The following is a 21,965-nucleotide window of genomic DNA, read 5'->3' as shown; positions in this document are numbered from 1 at the left end:
TATTGATATGAAAATGAAGGTAGTCACATGCACTTGTGGTCTGTTTCTTGGGTAATTCTTCCGGCTGGGTTCTTCAGACTGTGTGTCCCTGCACTTTAAGAAGACGGTCCCTGATCTGCTGTTTGTCTCTCTGTCCCTGCAGATAACCTGCTGATTGACTACCAGTTCACCTTCAGCCTTCTCCAGGAGGATGACCACCACTACACCGCCATCAACTTCATGGCCACTCCTGAACAGGTCAGCCAGTCACCACCCAGAGGTCTCAGACACCATGGGCCCGAGGGACGGGTCTCATGTAGCCTTTCTGTTATGTATTTTATGCATCTATTTTGATGTAAAACAGAGAACCCACATTAGCATAATTCCAAGTAATTCCAAACCATCATAGTGTTGGTTTGGAATATGTGTGTTTGACCTCCTTTTGTGTTGATATTTTACAGAGCAACAAGAACCTGGACATGTCCATCAATGCGTCCAACAACTTCAACCTCAACATCACCTGGTCTATTGGCTCAACAGGTAACTTGTCTTGTTAGATCGTCATTTGCCATAGAGTGGTTCAATAAGTGCCATAGTGACTGTTTATTTGACAACATGTTGAGGGCTTGCCCTCTCATTTGATTCTATTGTCCACCTTTGCTACACTCACTACGGTCTACGGCAGATATCCCCCACTCAGCGTCAGACAGCGTACATCCCCTGCACTACAGAATCCAATGTAGGACATTATACTGTATTGTTCACCTAGGATAGGAAAGAAACTCATATCTCTGTTTGTCATCTTTTCCAGAGGGATTGGTACTTTTGTTGTTCTGGTCCATGTCCCTCATTAGATAAGAATGTCTGTAGGGGAATGCCCCTCTTGACAAATGTAGGGGAGGTAGTATTTAATTATGGCATTGGTATTTTTTGTGTTTTTGTGTGATTTCAATTAAGATAAAACTTTGTCCAGACTGTACCGGGCCTAGATTTTAGTTTTTTTACTTGATTTGAGAGGAAACTTCAGGGCTTGAATATATGTGCAGAGCAATTACAGTGAGTGTGTTATGTCACTGATAAATTGGTTGGGGTCATCTTTTATTAAAGCTGTCCCAATGTCTGGCCTGTTAATGCAGTATTCTTGATAACGTCTTCATTTTGGACCACTTAAAATATAAAAGCATGTCTTTTTTTTTAAGAAAGTAGATTTCCACTCTCCTTTATATATTTTCAAGCTTTTTTTTGGACAGCTCAAAAATGACAAGGGGATACATAGTTGAAGATGGGGGAAAGTTGGAAGGGTCCACTCAGGGATTGTACCCGTCTTTGGTGGGGAGTTACATGTGTTGAGGGGAAGAGTGTTACCACTCAGCCATGGTTCTACCACAAAATGTACATGCATCTACAGTATAATGTATGCTCTTAAACTGTCATTGTACTGGGCTCACTCTAGACTCACTATATTTGTGAATGACAGTGTTGGATAAAGTACTCAATTGTCATACTTGACTAAAAGTAAAGATAACTTAATAGAAAATGACTCATGTAAAAGTGAAAGTCACCCAGTAAAATACTACTTCAGTAAAAGTCTAAAAATATTTGGTTTTAAATGTACTTAAGTATCAAAAGTAAATGGAACTTCTAAAATGTACTAAAGTATCAAAAGTAAAAGTATAAACCATTTCAAATTCCGTATATTAAGCAAACCAGACGGGACAATTTTTTTATTTTTTTTATTGACGGTTAGCCAGGGACACAATCCAACACTCACCCATAATTTACAAACAAAGCATTTGTGTTTTGTGAGTCCGCCAGATCAGAGGCAGTAGGGATGACCAGGGATGTTCTCTTCAGAAGTGTGTGATTTTGACCATTTTCCTGTCAAAATGTAACGAGTACTTTTGGGTGTCAGGCAAAATGTATGGAGTAAAAAGTACATTATTTTCTTTAGGAATGTAGTAAAGTAAAAGTTGGCAAAAATATAAGTAGTAAAGTACAGACACAACCAAAAAATTACTTAAGTAAGTAGGCCTTGAAAGTATTTTTACTTAAGTACTTTACACCACTGGTGAATGCTACTTTTCTCTGTACTTTTTTTGACACTTGCTGGCTAATCTGTTTTCTCAAACGTCACTAGCCTGGCTAATCTGTATTCTCAAACGTCACTAGCCTGGCTAATCTGTCTTCTCAAACGTCACTAGCCTGGCTAATCTGTCTTCTCAAACGTCACTAGCCTGGCTAATCTGTCTTCTCAAACGTCACTAGCCTGGCTAATCTGTCTTCTCAAACGTCACTAGCCTGGCTAATCTGTCTTCTCAAACGTCACTAGCCTGGCTAATCTGTCTTCTCAAACGTCACTAGCCTGGCTAATCTGTCTTCTCTCTCGACTGTCATCATGAAACTCAGTTTTTGTTCGACTGGCACAACTGTCACAGCAGTACCTATCCCCTCTGTACCTATATGTGTGATTTGACTATCGCCAACTGTACTATCCTCTCAGTATCCTTCCTTTGACATCTTACACTATGACCCACCTCTCACCCCCAGCTGGCACCATCTCTGGCGAGGAGGTGCCCATCGTGTCCAAGACCAATATCCAGGAACACAGAGATAGCTTCTCCTGTGAGAAGTTCAACTTCCGGGTCAACTCCAACATCACCTTCTATGTCTATGTCAGCAACTTCTCCTGGCCTATCAAGATCCAGGTAAGTTTCTGTCAGTAGTGATCTAACAAACCACAACTACGTTGCATCCCCACCCAGTGAGATACATTAAATGAGGTATGAAAAAAACCACATTTAACAACTTGAATGGGTTGTCAGAGGGTTACTGTTTCCAATGGGGATGTCTTGAATGGGAATTATTTGGAATGTAATTTCTCCATGAACACAATTGACTGTCTCTTGGTTCCATCGATATATTAAGTGATTGTACTTAATCCGATTGAATAGAACTGTAATAATGTGAAAAACTGAAGGCCTTGCTGATTGCAGACACAGCAGGACCCTCATTTACCCCTCTTCCTATAGCAGTGGTTCAGCAACACAGAGGACACACTACCATTATAATGAGTTTGTATTATTCATTGTTGTTTTTCTACATGAGCAGAAAATGAATTTTGGTCGAATGTCCCACTTTCTAGGAAGACAATTACAGGACCTTAGTATTCACACCTGTTGACTTTTTCCACATTTTATTGTTACAGCCTGAATATAATATTTATACAATCTCGATTTTGTGTCACTGGCCTACACACAATACCCCATAATGACAGTGGAATTATGTTTTTAGACATTTTTACAAATTAATAAAAAAATAAAAAGCTTCAATGTCTTGAGTCAATAAGTATTCAACCCCTTTGTTATGGCAAGCCTAAATAAATGCAGGAGTAAAAAGTTGCTTAACAAGTCACATCATTTGCATAGACTTTTAACATGATTTATGAATGACTACCTCATTTTTGTACCCCACACATACAATTATCTGTAATGTCCCTCAGTCAAGCAATGAATTTCAAACACAGATTCAACCACAAAGACTAGGGAGGTTTTCCATTGCCTTGCAAAGAAGGGCACCGATTGATAGATGGGTAAAAAAAACAGACATTGAATATCCCTTTGAGCATGGTGAAGTTATTAATTACACTTTGGATGATGTGTCAATACACACAGTCACTACAAATGTACAGGTGTCCTTCCTAACTCAGTTGCCGGAGAGGAAGGAAACCGCTCAGGGATTTCACTATGAGGCCAATGGTGACTTTAAAACAGTTAGTTTAATGGCTGTGATAGGAGAAAATTGAGGATGGATCAACAACATTTGAGTTACTCCATAATACTAACCTAAATGACAGAGCGAACAGAAGGAAGCCTGTACAGAATAAAATATTCCAAAACATGCATCCTGTTTGCAACAAGGCACCAAATACGAAGGTTCACCTATTCCTCGACTGAATAACTGCATACAATTACAATGACTCAGTATAGAGGAATTATTTGATTAAATGGATCATTGTGTACTTTTGGAAAGCCTATTGTATTTCTCATACAGTGCATTCAGAAAGTATTCAGACCCCTTGACCCTCTACAACTTGATTGGAGTCCACCTGTGGTAAATTCTATTGATTGGACATGATTTGGAAAGGCAGACACCTGTCTATATAAAGTCCTACAGTTGACAATGTATGTCAGAGCAAAAACCAAGCCATGAGGTTGAAGGAATTGTCTATAGAGCTCCGAGACAGGATTGTGTCGAGGCACAGATCTGGGGAAGGGTACCAAAACATTTCTGCAGCATTGAAGGTCCCCAAGACCACTGTGGCCTCCATTTTTAAATGGAAGACATTTTGGAACCACCAAGTCTCTTCCTAGAGCAGCCGCCCGGCCAAACTGAGCAATCGGGGGAGAAGGGCCTTGGTCGGGGAGGTGACGAACAACCCGATGGTCACTCTGACAGAACTCCAGAGTTCCTTAGTGGAGATGGCAGAACTTTCCAGAAGGAGAACCATCTCTGCTGCACTCCACCAATCAGGCCTTTTATTGTAGAGTGGCCAGACGGAAGCCACTCCTCAGTAAAAGGAACATGACAACTCACTTGGAGTTTGCCAAAAGGCACATAAAGGACCATTAGACCATGAGAAACAATATTCACTGTACAGAGATCCTTGATGAAAATCTGCTCCAGAGCGCTTAGGACCTCAGATTGAGGCGAAGGTTCACTTTCCAACAAGACAACGACCTTAAGAGAAACTGGAGAAACTGCAGTGATGCTCCCCATCCAATCTGACTGATCTTGAGAGGATCTGCAGAGAAGAGTGGGAGAAACTCCCCAAATACAGATGTGTAAGCTTGTAGCGTCATATTCAAAAAGTCTCGAGGCTGTAATCGCTGCCAAAGGTGTTTCAACAAAGTACTGAGTAAAGGGTCTGACTACTTATGTAAATGTGATATTTCAGTTTATTATTTATTTTTTTCTTCTAAAAAACAGTTTTTGCTTTGTCATTATGGGGTATTGTGTGTAGGTTGATGAAGAAAAAAATATATCCATTTTAGAATAAGGCTGTAACATAACAAAATGTGGAAAAAGTCAAGGGGTCTGAATACTTTCTGAATGCACTGTATGTACACAGTGAATAATTCCCCCCTCCAAAAATATATATTGCAGGAAGGTTTTATACTTCCTGCAATATATTTGATCGGTTCATATGAATGTTCAGAAACAATGTTTTAAAAAATATCTGTCTCTACAGAATATATAAATATGTTAAATGTCTCTAGAACTCTGTGTGTGTCTTTTTAAGACGTAAACCTTGATAGAACGACATTGAGCATAAATTATAATGAAACGTGTTTGGCAAAAATATAACCTTTAATGATCCGTGAGTTTTGCCGTGTCACCATCAATTATTTAGGATTGCCTTAAAACTAAGACAGCCGTACAAAATATTCATGGTTTAATCTTATGAACCATAAAATTGAAGTAGACTTTGGCAGTGATATTTTAAGATGACTGTCACACGCAATGTTGTGATTAAACGGACTGAAATCTGATTGAATGGACTGACTGCAAACAGCGTGCCTAGTTAATTGACACTGAGAGCCACTCTAATAGTCCTGAGCAAAAAGAAAGAAAGAAAGAAAGGTGGTGGTACAGGATATGCTAGACATATGTTGCATTAAAATATCTCAGAGGAGTAGAGAGCTACACATCTGGGACAGTTGCACACTCCGAAGCTCACACTGCTTTTCTGGGTAAGGACTGGCACAATTACCATACAACCACGTAACCGACGGTTATGGATGAATACAGTCATGAAAAGAAACAACCGTCATAACCGTTTTGCTATTCGGCCAATTACAGTTATTCCATGACCATCACAGCATAGCATCAGCTGGCATCAGCTAGATGCAGCAATCAAACAGATTAACATTATTAGAGGAGAACCTCCAATATCAAATACAGGCAAGTTGAAGGTGCTCTGGTAGGATTCCAATATCAAATACAGGCAAGTTGAAGGTGCTCTGTAGGATTCCAATATCAAATACAGCCAAGTTGAAGGTGCTCTGGTAGGATTCCAATATGAATGCAGTTGATTGCAGAGTGTCCTGCGGCTTGTGTTTAGGTCATCCGTCCATCGATCGGGGCTCATATGTATTTCCCATTAATGCTGTTTTATCAGAGCGCTATTTAGATGTGATGGTAACGTGAGATGTTAATTATCATGATGAGCCCTATCCTACAGAGGTATATAGAGCCGTCTCAGCCGCAACTCAGTCGTCAGTAACACGAGACCAGGCCCGGCCGTTCTATTGACCTCGGTGGCTTCCGATACAGACACGGTAATGATGAGGAATTGCCCAGAGGATTCCTAATGGCCAGTCTCAATCATGCTCTAAAGTTTGGTTTAGGATGTAATGTGTATACGATTTTTCTCAGATATAGTAATGGCTCACTATCAGCATCTGTCCCTTCAGCTGATTGAGTGACTCGTGCGTTGAGAAGAAACTCGTTGGATTTTAAATCCAAAATGAGATGCAGTTTTTCCAGGTTTCTGTAGCTATTGTTATATAAAGACTCTTTCAGACCGGTCATATTGTAAGTTTTATTCTGGGATGTGTAGGCCAGGTCAGGCTAGCTGTGGTCAGGCTAGCTGTGTCCTCTTCAGAGGGTGTCAGATGGAGGCAGAGATGTGTTGCTCTGCGGCCTTGGCTTTCTGATGCTGACAAGAGAGAGATTACTATCACCACCAAGACTATGATCAGTATACATCATCCCTGTCCTCTCCTCCGCTCTCTCTTTCACATCCATTCTGAAAGGTTTTTACTTGTTCTCTCAATCTTTTTTTCTCATTCACGGATACACACAGAATAACACACTCTCTGAATTGAATTAACCCCTTTGAATTTCTATTTGTTTCCTGGACAAAAATAAGGGATTGAATATCGTCTATAATTTCAAAATCTGGTCTGTGAGGTGAAGGGCTGTGGCAGTCATTACATTTTGTCAGCCGGTAACTGTCATGCAAATAACTGCCGCTCTCACGGTAATTGACTGTTAATTAACAGAAACCCGTTTAGCATCTCCGGCTTCCACGTGTAGCCTACAAGCTCCTGATGCTGATCTTTGTAACATCTACTTTCTAGTGTAATAAATCCATTTAATATAGCCTACACCATCATAATAGATCCGTAATTAGTCTATTTCAGAAAAACTGAAAGAAATCAGAGTATATTTGGAGTCATCATTATGTTAAGCCCTAATCTGACTACGCCATATGGCTGTGTGATAAAGTAGTTAATTTAGTAGACAAGATTTGATTATAATTTGTGTGGCATTTATTTTATATTAAGAAGAATATAAAATGAAATAGAAAATATATTTTCTCCAAATGATTTCCGAGGGTGTTCTGTGTTGTGGTTCAAAAAGTGATCATTTGGAACAGGTCCTCCTAAATGCTTAATTTAGAGTTATTTATGCAATTTAACTTATGATAACAAACCTTAATGTTATTTCTAATACATTCTAATGCTACATGATGCGACTGATGATTAGAAAAAAGTTGCATGAAAGGCCTGTGCTCATCTCTGTTTCTTGCGCAGGAGGCACACACTTCATCAGTCTCTCATTCACAATTTGACAAGCACTTGATAATATTCTCACCCATCAGACTATTGTCAATTCAATCAGGTCTTTACATACAGTGCCTTCAGAAAGTATTCACAACCCTTGACTTTTTCCCCCAAAAATGGTCTTATAGCCTGAATTTAAAATTGATTAAGTTGGGATTTTGTGTCACTGGCCTACACACAATACCCCATAATGTCAAACTGGAATTATGTTTTTTGAAATATTTACAAATTAATAAAACATTTGACAATAAGTATACAACACCTTTGTTATGACAAGCCTAAATAAGTTCAGGAGTAAAAATGGCCTAACAAGTCACATAAATTGTATGGACTCGCTCTGTGTGCAATAATTGTGTTTAACATGGTTTTTGAATGACTACCTCATCTCTGTACCCCACACAAACTATTATCTGTAAGGTCCCTCAGTCGAGCAGTGCATTTCAAATACAGATTCAACCACAGATGTTGAATATCCCTTTAATTACGCTTTGGATGATGTATTAATACACCCAGTCACTACAGAGATACAGGCATCCTTCCTAACTCAGTTGCCAGAGAGTAAGAAAACTGACTTTAAATGGCTGTGATAGGAGAAAACTGAGGATGGATCAACAACATTGTTGTTACTCCACAATATTAACCTAAATCAGTGAAAAGGAGGAAGCCTGTACAGAAAAAAATGTTGTTCCAAAACATGCATCCTGTTTGCAACAAAGCAGTAAAGTAAAACTACAAACAATGTGGCAAAGAAATTCACTTTTTGTCCTGAATACAAAGTGTTATATTTGGGGCAAATCCAACACAACACGTCACAGAGTACCACTCTTCATATTTTCAAGCATGGTGGTGGCTGCATCATGTTATGGGTATCCTTTTCGTCGGCAAGGAATATGTAGTTTTTTAGGATAGAAATTAACAGAATATAGCTAAGCACAGCCAAAATCCTAGAGGAAAACCTGGTTCAGTCTGCCTTTCAGTAGGACAATAACCTAAAACACAAGGCCAAATATACACTGGAGTTTCTTACCAAGACGATATTGAATGTTCTTGAGTGGCCTACTAATCACCATCAGCGGCATCAGAGCTCAGTTTTGGAGAAGCCTAGTTACCGTGACTCAACGGTCACATATAATTTGACTTGGGACTGCCGGTGTAGCGGTAATATGGTCACCATAACAGCCCTAGTTAGGCGGTCTACCTAAGAAACTTAGATCCTGGTTTTCTAACAGCATTTTACACAAACATTTTAAAGAGCGACTGCAATTCCCTTTGAAAACAGCCTACGTGGCTTCGATTCAGACAGTTATTCTAGTGCCAAAATTGACTAGATAGTGTCAATAGGATAATTTTGGTCATAAAGTCAGTCTCGTCTGAAACTGAGTTTGGAATATCTGTGCGTCACAACGGGTAAATGAAGGATGGATTTTGATCCGATGATGTCCATTTGCCCACTAACATGGGGTGAACAGCTGCGTTGATAGCTCTCAATCCAATAGCATAGACAGTGAAACAGACCTGTCCAGCAGCTCCGACTTTGTTTACATAAGACAACACGTTGTGCATTTCTGAACTTGAGAAACACTGTACCAAACACCTTAGTGATGTAAAATTGCGCATCTAAAACATCCTTGTCAAAGACGTCAAAATTCAGTACAGATTTCTTGAGTTATGTTAGATTCATTCTGGTTATTTTGAGGAAGTGAAATAGGTCAGGAAACACACCTCTAAGACTGAAATCTCACTTTTCCAATGAGCAACAGAAAAACACACGTGCCAATCGGTGTTTTCAGTGGCTCTTTAAACCTTCCCCCATATACAATGTGTGTCTTAGACATGTCTATATCTCTAGAAGCCATTCGCAATATCTTTGCTTCTTCGTCCTCCACAGATTTCTACATGTATTGTTATGGTAATCTGCATGTAAACAAGCCCACGGACGCCCTTCTCCTATAGGAGGACCTAGATTGACTGTGACCATTTCAGTCCTCGCTAACAGTGTCAGTGTAGTCTCGTGCTCTTGTACCTGACGTGATGTTATTCACTGTGGCATTGAGACTGGGTGTAAGGATGGTCCTCCTCCTTCCCCCGGTCTTGGTCTGATTTTCAGCACAACCACCATCCCAGATGACCCTCTGAGCTGTCCAACACACTGCTTGAATGACTGAAAGCCGCGTCTCACTCTAATGGACCGTCTCAGTGGTGACGATGACCGAGGGCTTGTCACACGTTCCACACTAAGCGATGGCTCTCTGTCTCTCTCACTCACGCATACTTTTTCCGTCCACTTCACAGAACTTAATCAGATCTGAAAGGGACAACCTCCTAATTAAACACTTAAACACAAGGAATATGAAGTCCCTAAATGTGACAGATGTCTGTGTAGTGCTGTCACTTTCTCTCCACGAACATCTAGAGGAAGAGGGACAGCTAGGATATGTGTGGGTGTGTGCTACACTTGTTATCTTTATACTTGGTGTATATTCACATGTTTCATAAGATTTTTTTTATTTTTTTTTACATACATACGCGTTTGTAAATAAGCATGTTTTTCACGTTCCTGTTTGCATGCCGTGCTCAAGTCCTTCACCTCCTCACAAATGACATGTTATTATTCATAATTCCAATTAGCGTACAGTCATGAGGACAATTCACTGTGGTTTCCATGGGATACATTAGCGCACCATTTCTGTGATGTATCGCCGAGCTGTAGCGGGAAGTATTTCTGGCCCATTGCTCTTAGGGGGTAAAAGACTACACCGGATGGATGATGGACGCCCAGTCCCACCTCCCCCCTCGCTGTTAGTGTGAGTATGCCCCCTGTAGCTGAATGACATCACCCCTGCTCTGAGGGCTGGTTGGAGGGCAGAGTGAGCGCTGCTGATTGTTTGTCCTCGTAGAACAGATTTTGATTGAATCTGTCACGGTGACCTCGCACCTTCTTCCCAACTCAGTTTTTTTCTACCATGTCATCACACTTTACCAAACCCCCCCCAGTTTTCTTTTGGGGGGGGGGGGGGTCGGGGGGGTCTGCTTTGTAGACCCAGGAGATGATAACTCGTCTAGTCAAGGCAGTATGAGATTCTTTGTCACACATTTTATTGGGACATAGCACCCTCCCTCTTTCTGTTTCTTTCATTCTCTATTTCTCTGTCTCTCATTGCCTGTCCTACAAATTCATGTCATCTGTCTTCTATCATTTGAACAGTGTACTGTACCTGCTACCTTCCTGCATTTATTGCTCTGTATTTTCTGTTTTAACTTTTTTTAATTAACAGAAGTAGAGTTCCCTCTGACCAATTCTTATTTCTCAGCAGAGCTACTCTAATTTTCTATATGGTTAGTTTGGTGTGAGTGACGATATACCTGTCAGGATGAGCTCAGTATACGCAGCAAACTGATACCCCGAACTTCTCATGTATAGCACATTTCCTCGAACTCCCCCCTGCACCTCCAGAGTGTATCCAGTTTGTCTGTTTAATGAAGGCTGTGAGTGTGAAGTCCTGCCCCTATCCATCACCTACCCAGCCAGCCTGCCACCACACAGAAACAAAAGCTGTATGAATCCTGCCTTCTCATCGATTCTCCTCTTCCCACTGACTCCTGCGTGGCCAGGCCTAATTCGGCTGATTAAATGGGTTTCAGTGAGGCGGCCATGTTTCCCCCACTCTGGGCACACGATTGGTCCGTGATTAGATTTTCTCCCAACACAGAGTCACTTATTTACCCTTTCAGCGGACATCATTAAGTAGAATGCCTTTCATAATGTAATTGCTGATAGGCACTGTGCGGTGTACCTTAGTAGCCGCTCGCCATCCGACGATGGTAGTAACAAAGTGTCCTTTATTGGATAAAAGGGGAATTGAAACAGCACATACAACATAGCACAATCTGTATCTGAGATCCTCTTTCCTATGGATGTAAGAGGAGAGGCCAGGTTAAGTGCTGCCTGTTTAAAGATACGGGAAATGGAGATGATATCATGGCTTCTGATTGGGGGTTCAAGTGACTCATGGTCATTAATATCTACCGCAATGCAGAGGAATTATAATGATGTCGCAACAGGCACTTAAATCTGAACAATATGACAGTTGTTTTTCACTTATTTTCTCAAATAAAACCAAATTGGTGAAATTGATCAGTTGATTGGTGAAATTGGTTAAATTAATCAGTTGACAGATGTCTCTGGGAAACACTGTTCAAACACTGTTCACTTTAGCAGGAGACATGTCTAACTGTAAAACAAACAGACACACAAACAAATCAACTATAAAGGACAGTCAACCATAGGCCCCCAAAAACGTATTCCACTCAATAATTCCAATGTATATCTCTATACCTCACTCGATATAAACAGTAGTATCCACCGCACTCGATATAAACAGTAGTATCCACCGCACTCGATATAAACAGTAGTATCCACCGCACTCGATATAAACAGTAGTGTCCACCGCACTCGATATAAACAGTAGTGTCCACCGCACTCGATATAAACAGTAGTGTCCACCGCACTCGATATAAACAGTAGTGTCCACCGCACTCGATATAAACAGTAGTGTCCACCGCATTCGATATAAACAGTAGTATCCACCGCACTCGTTATAAACAGTAGTATCCACCGCACTCGACATAAACAGTAGTGTCCACCGCATTCGACATAAAGAGTAGTGTCCGCCGCACTCGATATCAACAGTAGTGTCCGCCGCACTCGATATCAACAGTAGTGTCCGCCGCACTCGATATCAACACTAGTGTCCGCCGCACTCGATATCAACACTAGTGTCCGCCGCACTCGATATCAACACTAGTGTCCGCCGCACTCGATATCAACACTAGTGTCCGCCGCACTCGATATCAACACTAGTGTCCCTACATTGGTTTGCGCTTATGACCAAAGCTGCTGCTGACTATTTTGTCCTTGGAGAGTGTTTTTGAGGGACCCTGCAGGGTGGAACTGCTGGGTAGCACTCTTCCTGGTACTCAGAACCCATTTGGGCCTGTTTTCAACCTCCAACACTCCCCCCCTCGCAGTCATGTCCGTTCCCAGAGACCGGAACATGCACAAACCTCTGGTGATGGCTGTTAGCGCACGACAGGCTTTATTGAATATCAATGATGCTGCCATTACATTGGGAGAAGAGGGAGAAGCAGTGAGTCTAGTTAGAAAAAAAAGTATTTACGTGTCACTCCACAATGATACAACAATACAAAATACATATTCAAAAATAACACATTGTGGAGCACTCAAATAGAGTTTTGAGACACTAAAACCAATCAAAGACATACATGGTACAAGCGTCATCAATAATGCATGACATAATATATATATGTACATGTATGCATAAACTCAAAACAGAGTAGAGTAGAAAAGAAAGGACATTTACGTCTCCTTTGGAGGACAAGGTGGGCGGCTTAGGCACAAGTATTAACATTATTCTTACCTATTATAATGTCACGGAATTTATTATTGTCATGAAGACCGTTAATTTTCATTTTGTCTGGACAGGTGACAAAAAATATCCCAAATGTAATTGTATAACCCACAGTAAAGCAAGGCATGAGCATCAGTTTCAATGTGTCAATGTTTCATCGTTACCAAAATAACATACACGTTTATCTAGGGGAGTGTTTACATCTACATTTTGCAAAAGATATTGCTTGAAAACAGTACAGGGGGTTCTGTACCAAAAGGTCATTTTAAAAAGGCAGTGGGTACGCAGTTTGTTACTTTCAGGTTTGTTTATCAGTTAGTACCACTTTAGTTCATTGCTCTCTAAAAGTGCTGATTCAAAAGCATTACGGTCTTTTCTAGATTACTCTCTGTTTGTATCAGTGAGCTGAGTCATATGGATGGAGTTAAAAAAGGCATTGACATGGTGCTGTATATAACATTTTTCTTTGCAGATGCAACATCACAAACCCAAAAAACACACATTTACATAGACGTTCATTTGACGTGCTACAAAATCTCAGCCATTTAAAAAATAAATCCAGCGCCACTGGTGATGCCATAGAGGTTTCCAGCCCATATCTCCCTGAATAGCAGCATTTGGCATGCATTTACCTACACCAAGGTCAAATCTGTAGGCACGGTTAAAAACAGCATTAATACCAGTATAATTTATGTTCCCCCATACTACTGCAGCATAAATAATAATTGATAGCACCAATGAATCAACGTTTAGTGAAACATTTTTAAAGGTAGGCCACCAATGGCTTTACACTTTGTAACAATGGCACCAAGGGCACGATTTGCATGGTTAGCTATGTTCTTAAGACACATATTGTAATCGAAAAAGTTCATTAATAATCAACCCCCAATACTTGGACTCACTGACGACATCTAACGTGGCAGGACAACAGAAGAAGAAAAAATAAGAGTTCTAGGTACTGCTGAGTTCCTATAGTGTACTACCTTAGTTTTGTCTACATTGATATTCCGTTTCCATTGTTCACACCAGTAAAAACAATATTTAACATTTCTTCAAGGTTATCTTCCATTTCAGAGATCAATACAATGTCATCTGCATATAAAAGAACAGACCCTCATTCATTGTTAACAGATCCCTTTTTCTAGATGGCCAGAGTCAGATAGTGAATATACATTGAGAACAGTATAGGTGATAAAATGCAACCCTGTTTTACACCAATATTAACGGGGAACCAATATATTAGGCAGCCATTAAGTCGAACACAACATTTTACATGATCATTGTCAGGCATTTCAGGATGTTACCGTTTAGACCAATTGACTCCAGATTGTCTCATAACATGTATGACCCATAGAAAAACTGGGAAAAAAACAGATATAAAAAAAGTGGTCAAATAGGATGTCTCTCTATACGACTTCATGACTTTATTCAATATTTAGATACAAAATAAGATTAAGATCACTTTATTGGTCAATTGCACACAACCCAGCAAACCGGGGATGTCCTGAGGACATCCGGCGACGTTCCCAATAGGTCCCTTGAAGGTTTCGACGTGACGTTATCCCACTGACTTTCAGAGAACATTCTAAGAATATCACGTGATGGCCCAAAGGGAAGGTTCTCTGGGGGACATTTGTCTAGTTCCCTGTATGTTCCCAGGATGTCACTAAGGACCATGTCAATACCTTTTTGGGACTTTCTCAGGGCTTTTATTTGACTAGTCCTTACTAGTCATGTCGCACGATGGTCCCAAGGGAACGTTCTCTGGGGGACCTTTTAAATAGTTCTCTGTCTGTCCCAGGGACATTTTTTGAACGTTGTGTCATGGTCCCCTGAACGTTACTTGGGACATTGCATCAAGGTCCCCTGGAGATTTTGTCTAGTTCGCAGTTTGTCCCGGAGACGTCCCAGAGGATGTTGCCAGGACATTCTTGGGACGTTGTGTCATGGTCCCCTGGAGGTTTTGTCTAGTTCCTGGCTTGTCCCGGGGATGTCCCTGAAGACTTTTTTTGGAAGTTCTTGGAACGTTGCGTCATGGTCCCCTGGAGGTTTGTCCTGGGGACGTCCCCGAGAACATTTTTGGGACGTTCTTGGGATGTTTAAAAGTTAATATTCTCTTAACTCATAATCAAATAATGTTGTTGACTCGTCCGATACACGTATTGGTGGCCAAAGGAATTGTAGAATAAACACTTAAAAGCCCCACCTCAAACAAACCATTTAAAAAAATGCTTGTTATTTCCTCAGAGAGTATGATGTCATACTCCTGAGGAGGATAAGCTGGCCAATCAGCGGTCTACTCGCATTAATATTTTTAATGACTAGTATACGCCCACACCATTCTGTTGTTGGGGTTCGCTCACACCATTACAACACAGAAAAGCTGCTTTTTAACTTACTTAATTACCATTTTTTGGAAGGAAAACTATTTAACTCATATTGTAATTAATTGTAGGTCATATTTCTGGAAACACTTGACAGTTACTTTAATGTGGGCCTCTGGGCCTTGGAGACTTATCATTGACTTCAGAGGCTTGTGACTGTCTCTTCCCTCTCTCTCTTGGTTTGGGCTCACTCGTAGCAACTCAAAGAGGTTACTATTCAGCTTTAGAGGGCACTGTCACTCATTACATTCTTAACCTCTGATCGCCAAACAATTATATTCTAGTAGAGAGGGAGTGGAGCTGGAACAGAGGCCTGTGGGATGGGACTGAGTGTGCGTGTGGAAGAATTCCCCTCTGGCTTCATCATCTTATGTGATCTGTGGACAGTCCTCTATTTATTATTAATACAGTTGCCCTGCTATTTATAATATCCATGTTCCTTTTTAGTTATGGTAGGGTAGAAGAAACCACCTATCAATGGAACGTAATTAACATATTTTACATTTACATATTTAAACTGATCTACCATACACCATCAAATGGGCCTTCTCCACCCTGTAAAAAACCTGCAGGCCTGCTGAAAGGGCTCAATCTAGCAAGTTAACATCACTTCCTTTTCCTCAAAGAGCTTCTTAATGAAACAGAGTAAAAGGCAAATGGTTTTGTAAGAGTAAAATTCCACGGGGGAGTGCTGAGATAAAAACGAGTGAGTGCTCTTTTATGTTGAAGGGAATTTGTCCATGCGAGCAGCTTATGTCAGGAGCAGTGATATGGACAATTTGCTCGAGTTCCAGCGCCAACGAGACCTGGCGATAACGCTACCGCTGTACGTCTCCTGCAGAACAGGGCCCGCACCGCTTATCGATTGTTGTTGCTTTCCCGACTGCGGCTGTCATTTGAATGGCCATCCTCGCCAGCGTGCGTCAGCCGGGTGTACTTGAGGGCAGAGTGCATTGACGGCAGACCAAGGCTACAATGTGAGATCACTCTTAATGGCGTGTCCCTCTGGATGAAAATCACCCTTTCTCAATTTTTTTCATTGGGAGGCAATTTCACTAGAAACGTACATGCCAGTAAATCATGGATACCCTTCAGCCGCCAATGTACCCTCAGAGGTATTTTTCAGACATGGCCAGGTTTTTGACCAGTAAAGTGCATGCATTGTTATGTCTTGACTCATCTTTAATGTATAGAAACTAGAATTACCTACCAGAAACATAGTCCCTCTGTGGAACAGCATACATTTCCCCTCTGTTCGAAGTGAGGAGGACATTCAAAATGAACCAACTCATGGCCCTTCTATTAGGTGGATTTCTGCTCTTGGCTTGATGAAAAGAATGGAAAATCAATTTTATGCCTGCAGAATTATCACATTTCTATGAACAACTTCAGCATAGGCACAGACCCTTTTGAGGAGTTGTAGCTGAAGGCAGTAGCTTTGTAATCACAGCAGGCTCAGTGTGGCCCAACACTGAACAGTTGTAGTCATGGCGAGAAGGGGGAAAAAAAAGTGTTGATCATTGGGACTGATGCCAAGTCAAAAAAGCATAGAGGGTGGTTCTGTATACAGCAAATGACAGGTGTTTTTGAGTTAGTTTGTGAACTTAGTTTTGCTTGTGGTGGGGGAGCAGGGGGGACTTGGTCAATCAATCAAATGTATTTACAAAGCCCTTTTTACCTCCAGTTATCACAGTGTTTGTACAAAAACCCAGCCTAAAACCACAGAGAGCAAGCAATGCACATGCTTATCCTTCTAGTTTAATCTGTATGTTTACTGCCATTGTTTGTACCAGACAGGATTTCTTCCACTTAGTCCAGGTAAACTTGGTTAAGCAGGCCACTGATAAACAACATAAAGCTACACATTGTGGAGAACTGTTACATGCCAACACATTAACATGCCATTCAATGTCCGCTGGCATGAGCTAAAACATGAGAAAATCACAGTAGTGAAACAATGTGGGTGGTAAATTTAGTCATGAAACTCCAATACTAATCTTGTAATGGGAGAGAACCTATGGTGCTGCAGCTAAAGCAGTTTGCATCACAGAGAAAAAGTAGTCCCCTTATGTAATGGTTCATAGCAACCACTAGCCTTAGGTAAAGCATTACTATGATTGAGTAATGTCCAGAGAGCCCACTCACCTGGTGTCCCTTGACTGGAACAGGCCCTGATTAGCAGGGAAGGAAGATAATATACAGTACCAGTAAAAGTTTGGATACACTTACTCATTCCTGGGTTTTTCATTATTTTGACTATTTTCTACATTTGTAGAATAATAGTGAAGACATCAAAACTATGAAATAGCGCATATGGAATCATGTAGTAACCAAAACAGTGTTACACAAATCAAAATATATTTTATATTTGAGATTCTTCAAAGTAGCCACCTTGATGACAGCTTTGCACACTCTTGGCATTCTCTCAACCAACTTCATGAGGTAGTCACCTGGAATGCATTTCAATTAACAGGTGTGCCTTGTTAAAAGTTCATTTATGGAATTTCTTTCCTTCTTAATGCGTTTGAGCCAATCAGTTGTGTTGTGAAGAGTTTCTGGACATTTCTGGCCAGGTCTTTGTTTCTGGCCATTTTTGAGCCTGTAATCGAACCCACAAATGCTAATGCTCCAGATACTCAACTAGTCTATTAAAATGATAAACTTGGATTAGCTAACACAACATGTCATTGGAACACAGGAGTGATGGTTGCTGATAATGGGCCTCTATACGCCTATATAGGTATTCCATTCAAAATCAGCCGTTTCCAGCTACAATAGTCATTTACAACATTAACAATGTCTACACTGTATTTCTGAACAATTTTATGTTCTTTTAATGCACAAAAAAAATTGCTTTTCTTTCAAAAACAAGGACATTTCTAAGTGACCCCAAACTTTTGAACGGTAGTGTGTGTGTATATATATATATGTGTGTGTGTGTGTGTGTGTGTGTGTGTGTGTGTGTGTGTGTGTGTGTATATATATATATGTGTATATACTGCTCAAAAAAATAAAGGGACCCCTTAAACAACACATCCTAGATCTGAATGAAATAAATAATCTTATTAAATACTTTTTTCTTTACATAGTTGAATGTGCTGACAACAAAATCACACAAAAATAATCAATGGAAATCCAATTTATCAACCCATGGAGGTCTGGATTTGGAGTCACACTCAAAATTAAAGTGGAAAACCACACTACAGGCTGATCCAACTTTGATGTAATGTCCTTAAAACAAGTCAAAATGAGGCTCAGTAGTGTGTGTGGCATCCACGTGTCTGTATGACCTCCCTACAACGCCTGGGCAAGCTCCTGATGAGGTGGCGGATGGTCTCCTGAGGGATCTCCTCCCAGACCTGGACTAAAGCATCCGCCAACTCCTGGACAGTCTGTGGTGCAATGTGACGTTGGTGGATGGAGCGAGACATGATGTCCCAGATGTGCTCAATTGGATTCAGGTCTGGGGAACGGGCGGGCCAGTCCATAGCATCAATGCCTTCCTCTTGCAGGAACTGCTGACACACTCCAGCCACATGAGGTCTAGCATTGTCTTGCATTAGGAGGAACCCAGGGCCAACCGCACTAGCATATGGTCTCACAAGGGGTCTGAGGATCTCATCTCGGTACCTAATGGCAGTCAGGCTACCTCTGGCGAGCACATGGAGGGCTGTGCGGCCCCCCAAAGAAATGCCACCCCACACCATGACTGACCCACCGCCAAACCGGTCATGCTGGAGGATGTTGCAGGCAGCAGAACGTTCTCCACGGCGTCTCCAGACTCTGTCACGTCTGTCACGTGCTCAGTGTGAACCTGCTTTCATCTGTGAAGAGCACAGGGCGCCAGTGGCGAATTTGCCAATCTTGGTGTTCTCTGGCAAATGCCAAATGTCCTGCACGGTGTTGGGCTGTAAGCACAACCCCCACCTGTGGACGTTGGGCCCTCATACCACCCTCATGGAGTCTGTTTCTGACCGTTTGAGCAGACACATGCACATTTGTGGCCTGCTGGAGGTTATTTTGCAGGGCTCTGGCAGTGCTCCTCCTGCTCCTCCTTGCACAAAGGCGGAGGTAGCGGTCCTGCTGCTGGGTTGTTGCCCTCCTACGGCCTCCTCCACGTCTCCTGATGTACTGGCCTGTCTCCTGGTAGCGCCTCCATGCTCTGGACACTACGCTGACAGACACAGCAAACCTTCTTGCCACAGCTCGCATTGATGTGCCATCCTGGATGAGCTGCACTACCTGAGCCACTTGTGTGGGTTGTAGACTCCGTCTCATGCTACCACTAGAGTGAAAGCACCGCCAGCATTCAAAAGTGACCAAAACATCAGCCAGGAAGCATAGGAACTGAGAAGTGGTCTGTGGTCCCCACCTGCAGAACCACTCCTTTATTGGGGGTGTCTTGCTAATTGCCTATAATTTCCACCTGTTGTCTATTCCATTTGCACAACAGCATGTGAAATGTATTGTCAATCAGTGTTGCTTCCTAAGTGGACAGTTTGATTTCACAGAAGTGTGATTGACTTGGAGTTACATTGTGTTGTTTAAGTGTTCCCTTTATTTTTTTGAGCAGTATACACACTACCGTTCATATTCAGACCCCTTCCCTTTTTCTACACTTTGTTACGTTACAGCCTTATTCTAAAATGGTTTTACCCCCCCCCCCTTCCATAAATCTACACACAATGTCCCATAATGAGAAAGTGAAAACAGGTTTTGAGAAATGTTTGCAAGATATAAACCTGAAATACCATATTTACCGCCTGGCCAAACTGAGCAATTGTTCCTCTGTGGAGATGGGAGAACCTTCTGCAGCACTCCAGCAATCAGGCCTTTATGGTAGAGTGGCCAGACAGAAGCCACTCCTCAATAAAAGGCACATGACAGCCCGCTTGGAGTTTACTAAAAGGCACCTAAAGGACTCTCAGACCATTAGAAACAAGATTCTCTGGTCTGATGAAACCAAGATCAAACTCTTTGGCCTGAATGCCAAGCGTCACGTCTGGAGGAAACCTGGCACCATCCCTACGGTGAAGCATGGTGGTGGAATCATCACACTTTGGGATTGTTTTTCAGCAGCAGGAACTGGGTGACTCGTCAGGATCGAGGAGAGACTTGAAAATAGCTGTGCAGTGACTCTCCCCATCCAACCTGACAGAGCTTGATAGAATCTGCAGAGAAGAATGGGAGAAACTCCCTAAATACAGGCGTGCCAAGAAGACTCGTGGCTGTAATCGCTACTAAAGGTGCTTCATCAAAGTACTGAGTAAAGGGTCTGAATACTCATGTTAATGTGATATAATTTTAATTTTTTTTGTAAATTTGCAAAAATGTCGAAACCTGTTTTTTCTTTTTCATTATGGGGTATTGTGTGTAGATTGATGAGGGGGAACAATCTATTTAATACATTTTAGAATAAGGCTGTAACGTTACAAAATGCAGAAAATGGGACTTTATATAAAGTATAATCTGCATAAAGATTAAGTTTACAGTTTTTAACAGATTGACCAGTGGTGTTTATGTAAATAGTGAAGAGAACAGGTCCCAAAATCGACCCCTGTGGTACAGCTTTATCCACTTCAAGAAATTCTGATCAATCACGATGGCATAAGTTCTGTCACTAAGATAATCATGAAACCATGAATAGGAATCAGAGCTCAGGTCTATCGAGGACAACTTGTTCAATGAAATAGCATGATCAAAAGTATCAATAGCATGATCAACAGTATCAAAAGCTTTTGACAGGTGCACAAACAAAGCAGCGAACAAAGCAGCACATTTAATTTTAATGTGTAAAGTATTGACAAGATCTTTAACAACTAAGTGGTTGCTGTAATAGTGCTACGCCCAGGCCAACGCCCTGATTGGTTTACATTCAAAATACAGAGCAAAGTTGTACATTTACCAAGGATTCAGGAATCTTAGCTAGACAAGGAAGCCTTGAAATGGAGCGATAATGATTAAGATCACTACTATCCCCTCTCTTATGAAGTGACTGCACAAGAGCTGATTTCCATTATTTTTGAATATTTCCTGATAAAAAATTTCAATAAAAAATTTGGGTTATTGAGCTAACAATAATTGACCCTGCACACTTAAGCAGACCAGGACCCAATTGGTCGGCCCCTGTGGATTTCTTGTCTATTGCTTTTTTTTTTCTGTAAGTAGCCGAAAAGAAAAGCTTTGAGTATAATATCTCTGATCATTCAGCAAGTTTCCCCTATCAGCATCCAGCCCAATATCATTGCGAATAGGTTTAAAAGATATTTCAAAAAGATACTCTGCTGAAATAAAATGGTGATTTAAATGCATCAATGCATTTTTTTCCTGTAATGAGGCCAGGGTCTGAATTAATTTGTTGTGGCAGAGAAGAGGAAGTAGAATCCTTCAGAGATTTACAGTTTTCCAGAATTTTGTCGGGTTCCCATTACAATCCGATAGAGCGGTTACATAATAATCAGATTTAGCCTTTCTGATTTGTCTTACACAATGATTCCTCAGTTGCTTAAAAGCTTGCCAGTCTGGTCCTAAGCCTGTGTTCCAGG

The 21,965-nt window shown here is 41.2% G+C and overlaps 1 protein-coding gene across 3 annotated transcripts in view; it reads left to right on the top strand.

Moving 5' to 3' along the window:
- LOC106577124 (attractin-like protein 1) overlaps nucleotides 1-21,965 on the top strand; it is a 355,235-nt gene that overhangs the window by 178,402 nt on the left and 154,868 nt on the right. For all 3 annotated transcript variants that reach the window (XM_014154875.2, XM_014154874.2, XM_014154877.2), the window contains 3 exons: nucleotides 143-237; nucleotides 441-519; nucleotides 2,527-2,684. In XM_014154875.2, coding sequence (XP_014010350.1) covers nucleotides 143-237; nucleotides 441-519; nucleotides 2,527-2,684 — 332 coding nt within the window. The remainder of the gene's footprint in view (nucleotides 1-142; nucleotides 238-440; nucleotides 520-2,526; nucleotides 2,685-21,965) is intronic.

The sequence above is a fragment of the Salmo salar genome, chromosome ssa18 (genome assembly GCF_905237065.1).
Source record: "Salmo salar chromosome ssa18, Ssal_v3.1, whole genome shotgun sequence".
Classification (NCBI taxonomy): domain Eukaryota; kingdom Metazoa; phylum Chordata; class Actinopteri; order Salmoniformes; family Salmonidae; genus Salmo; species Salmo salar.
The sequence above is the reverse complement of the archived record's forward strand: the minus strand, read 5'-3'. Positions and strand labels throughout refer to the sequence as shown.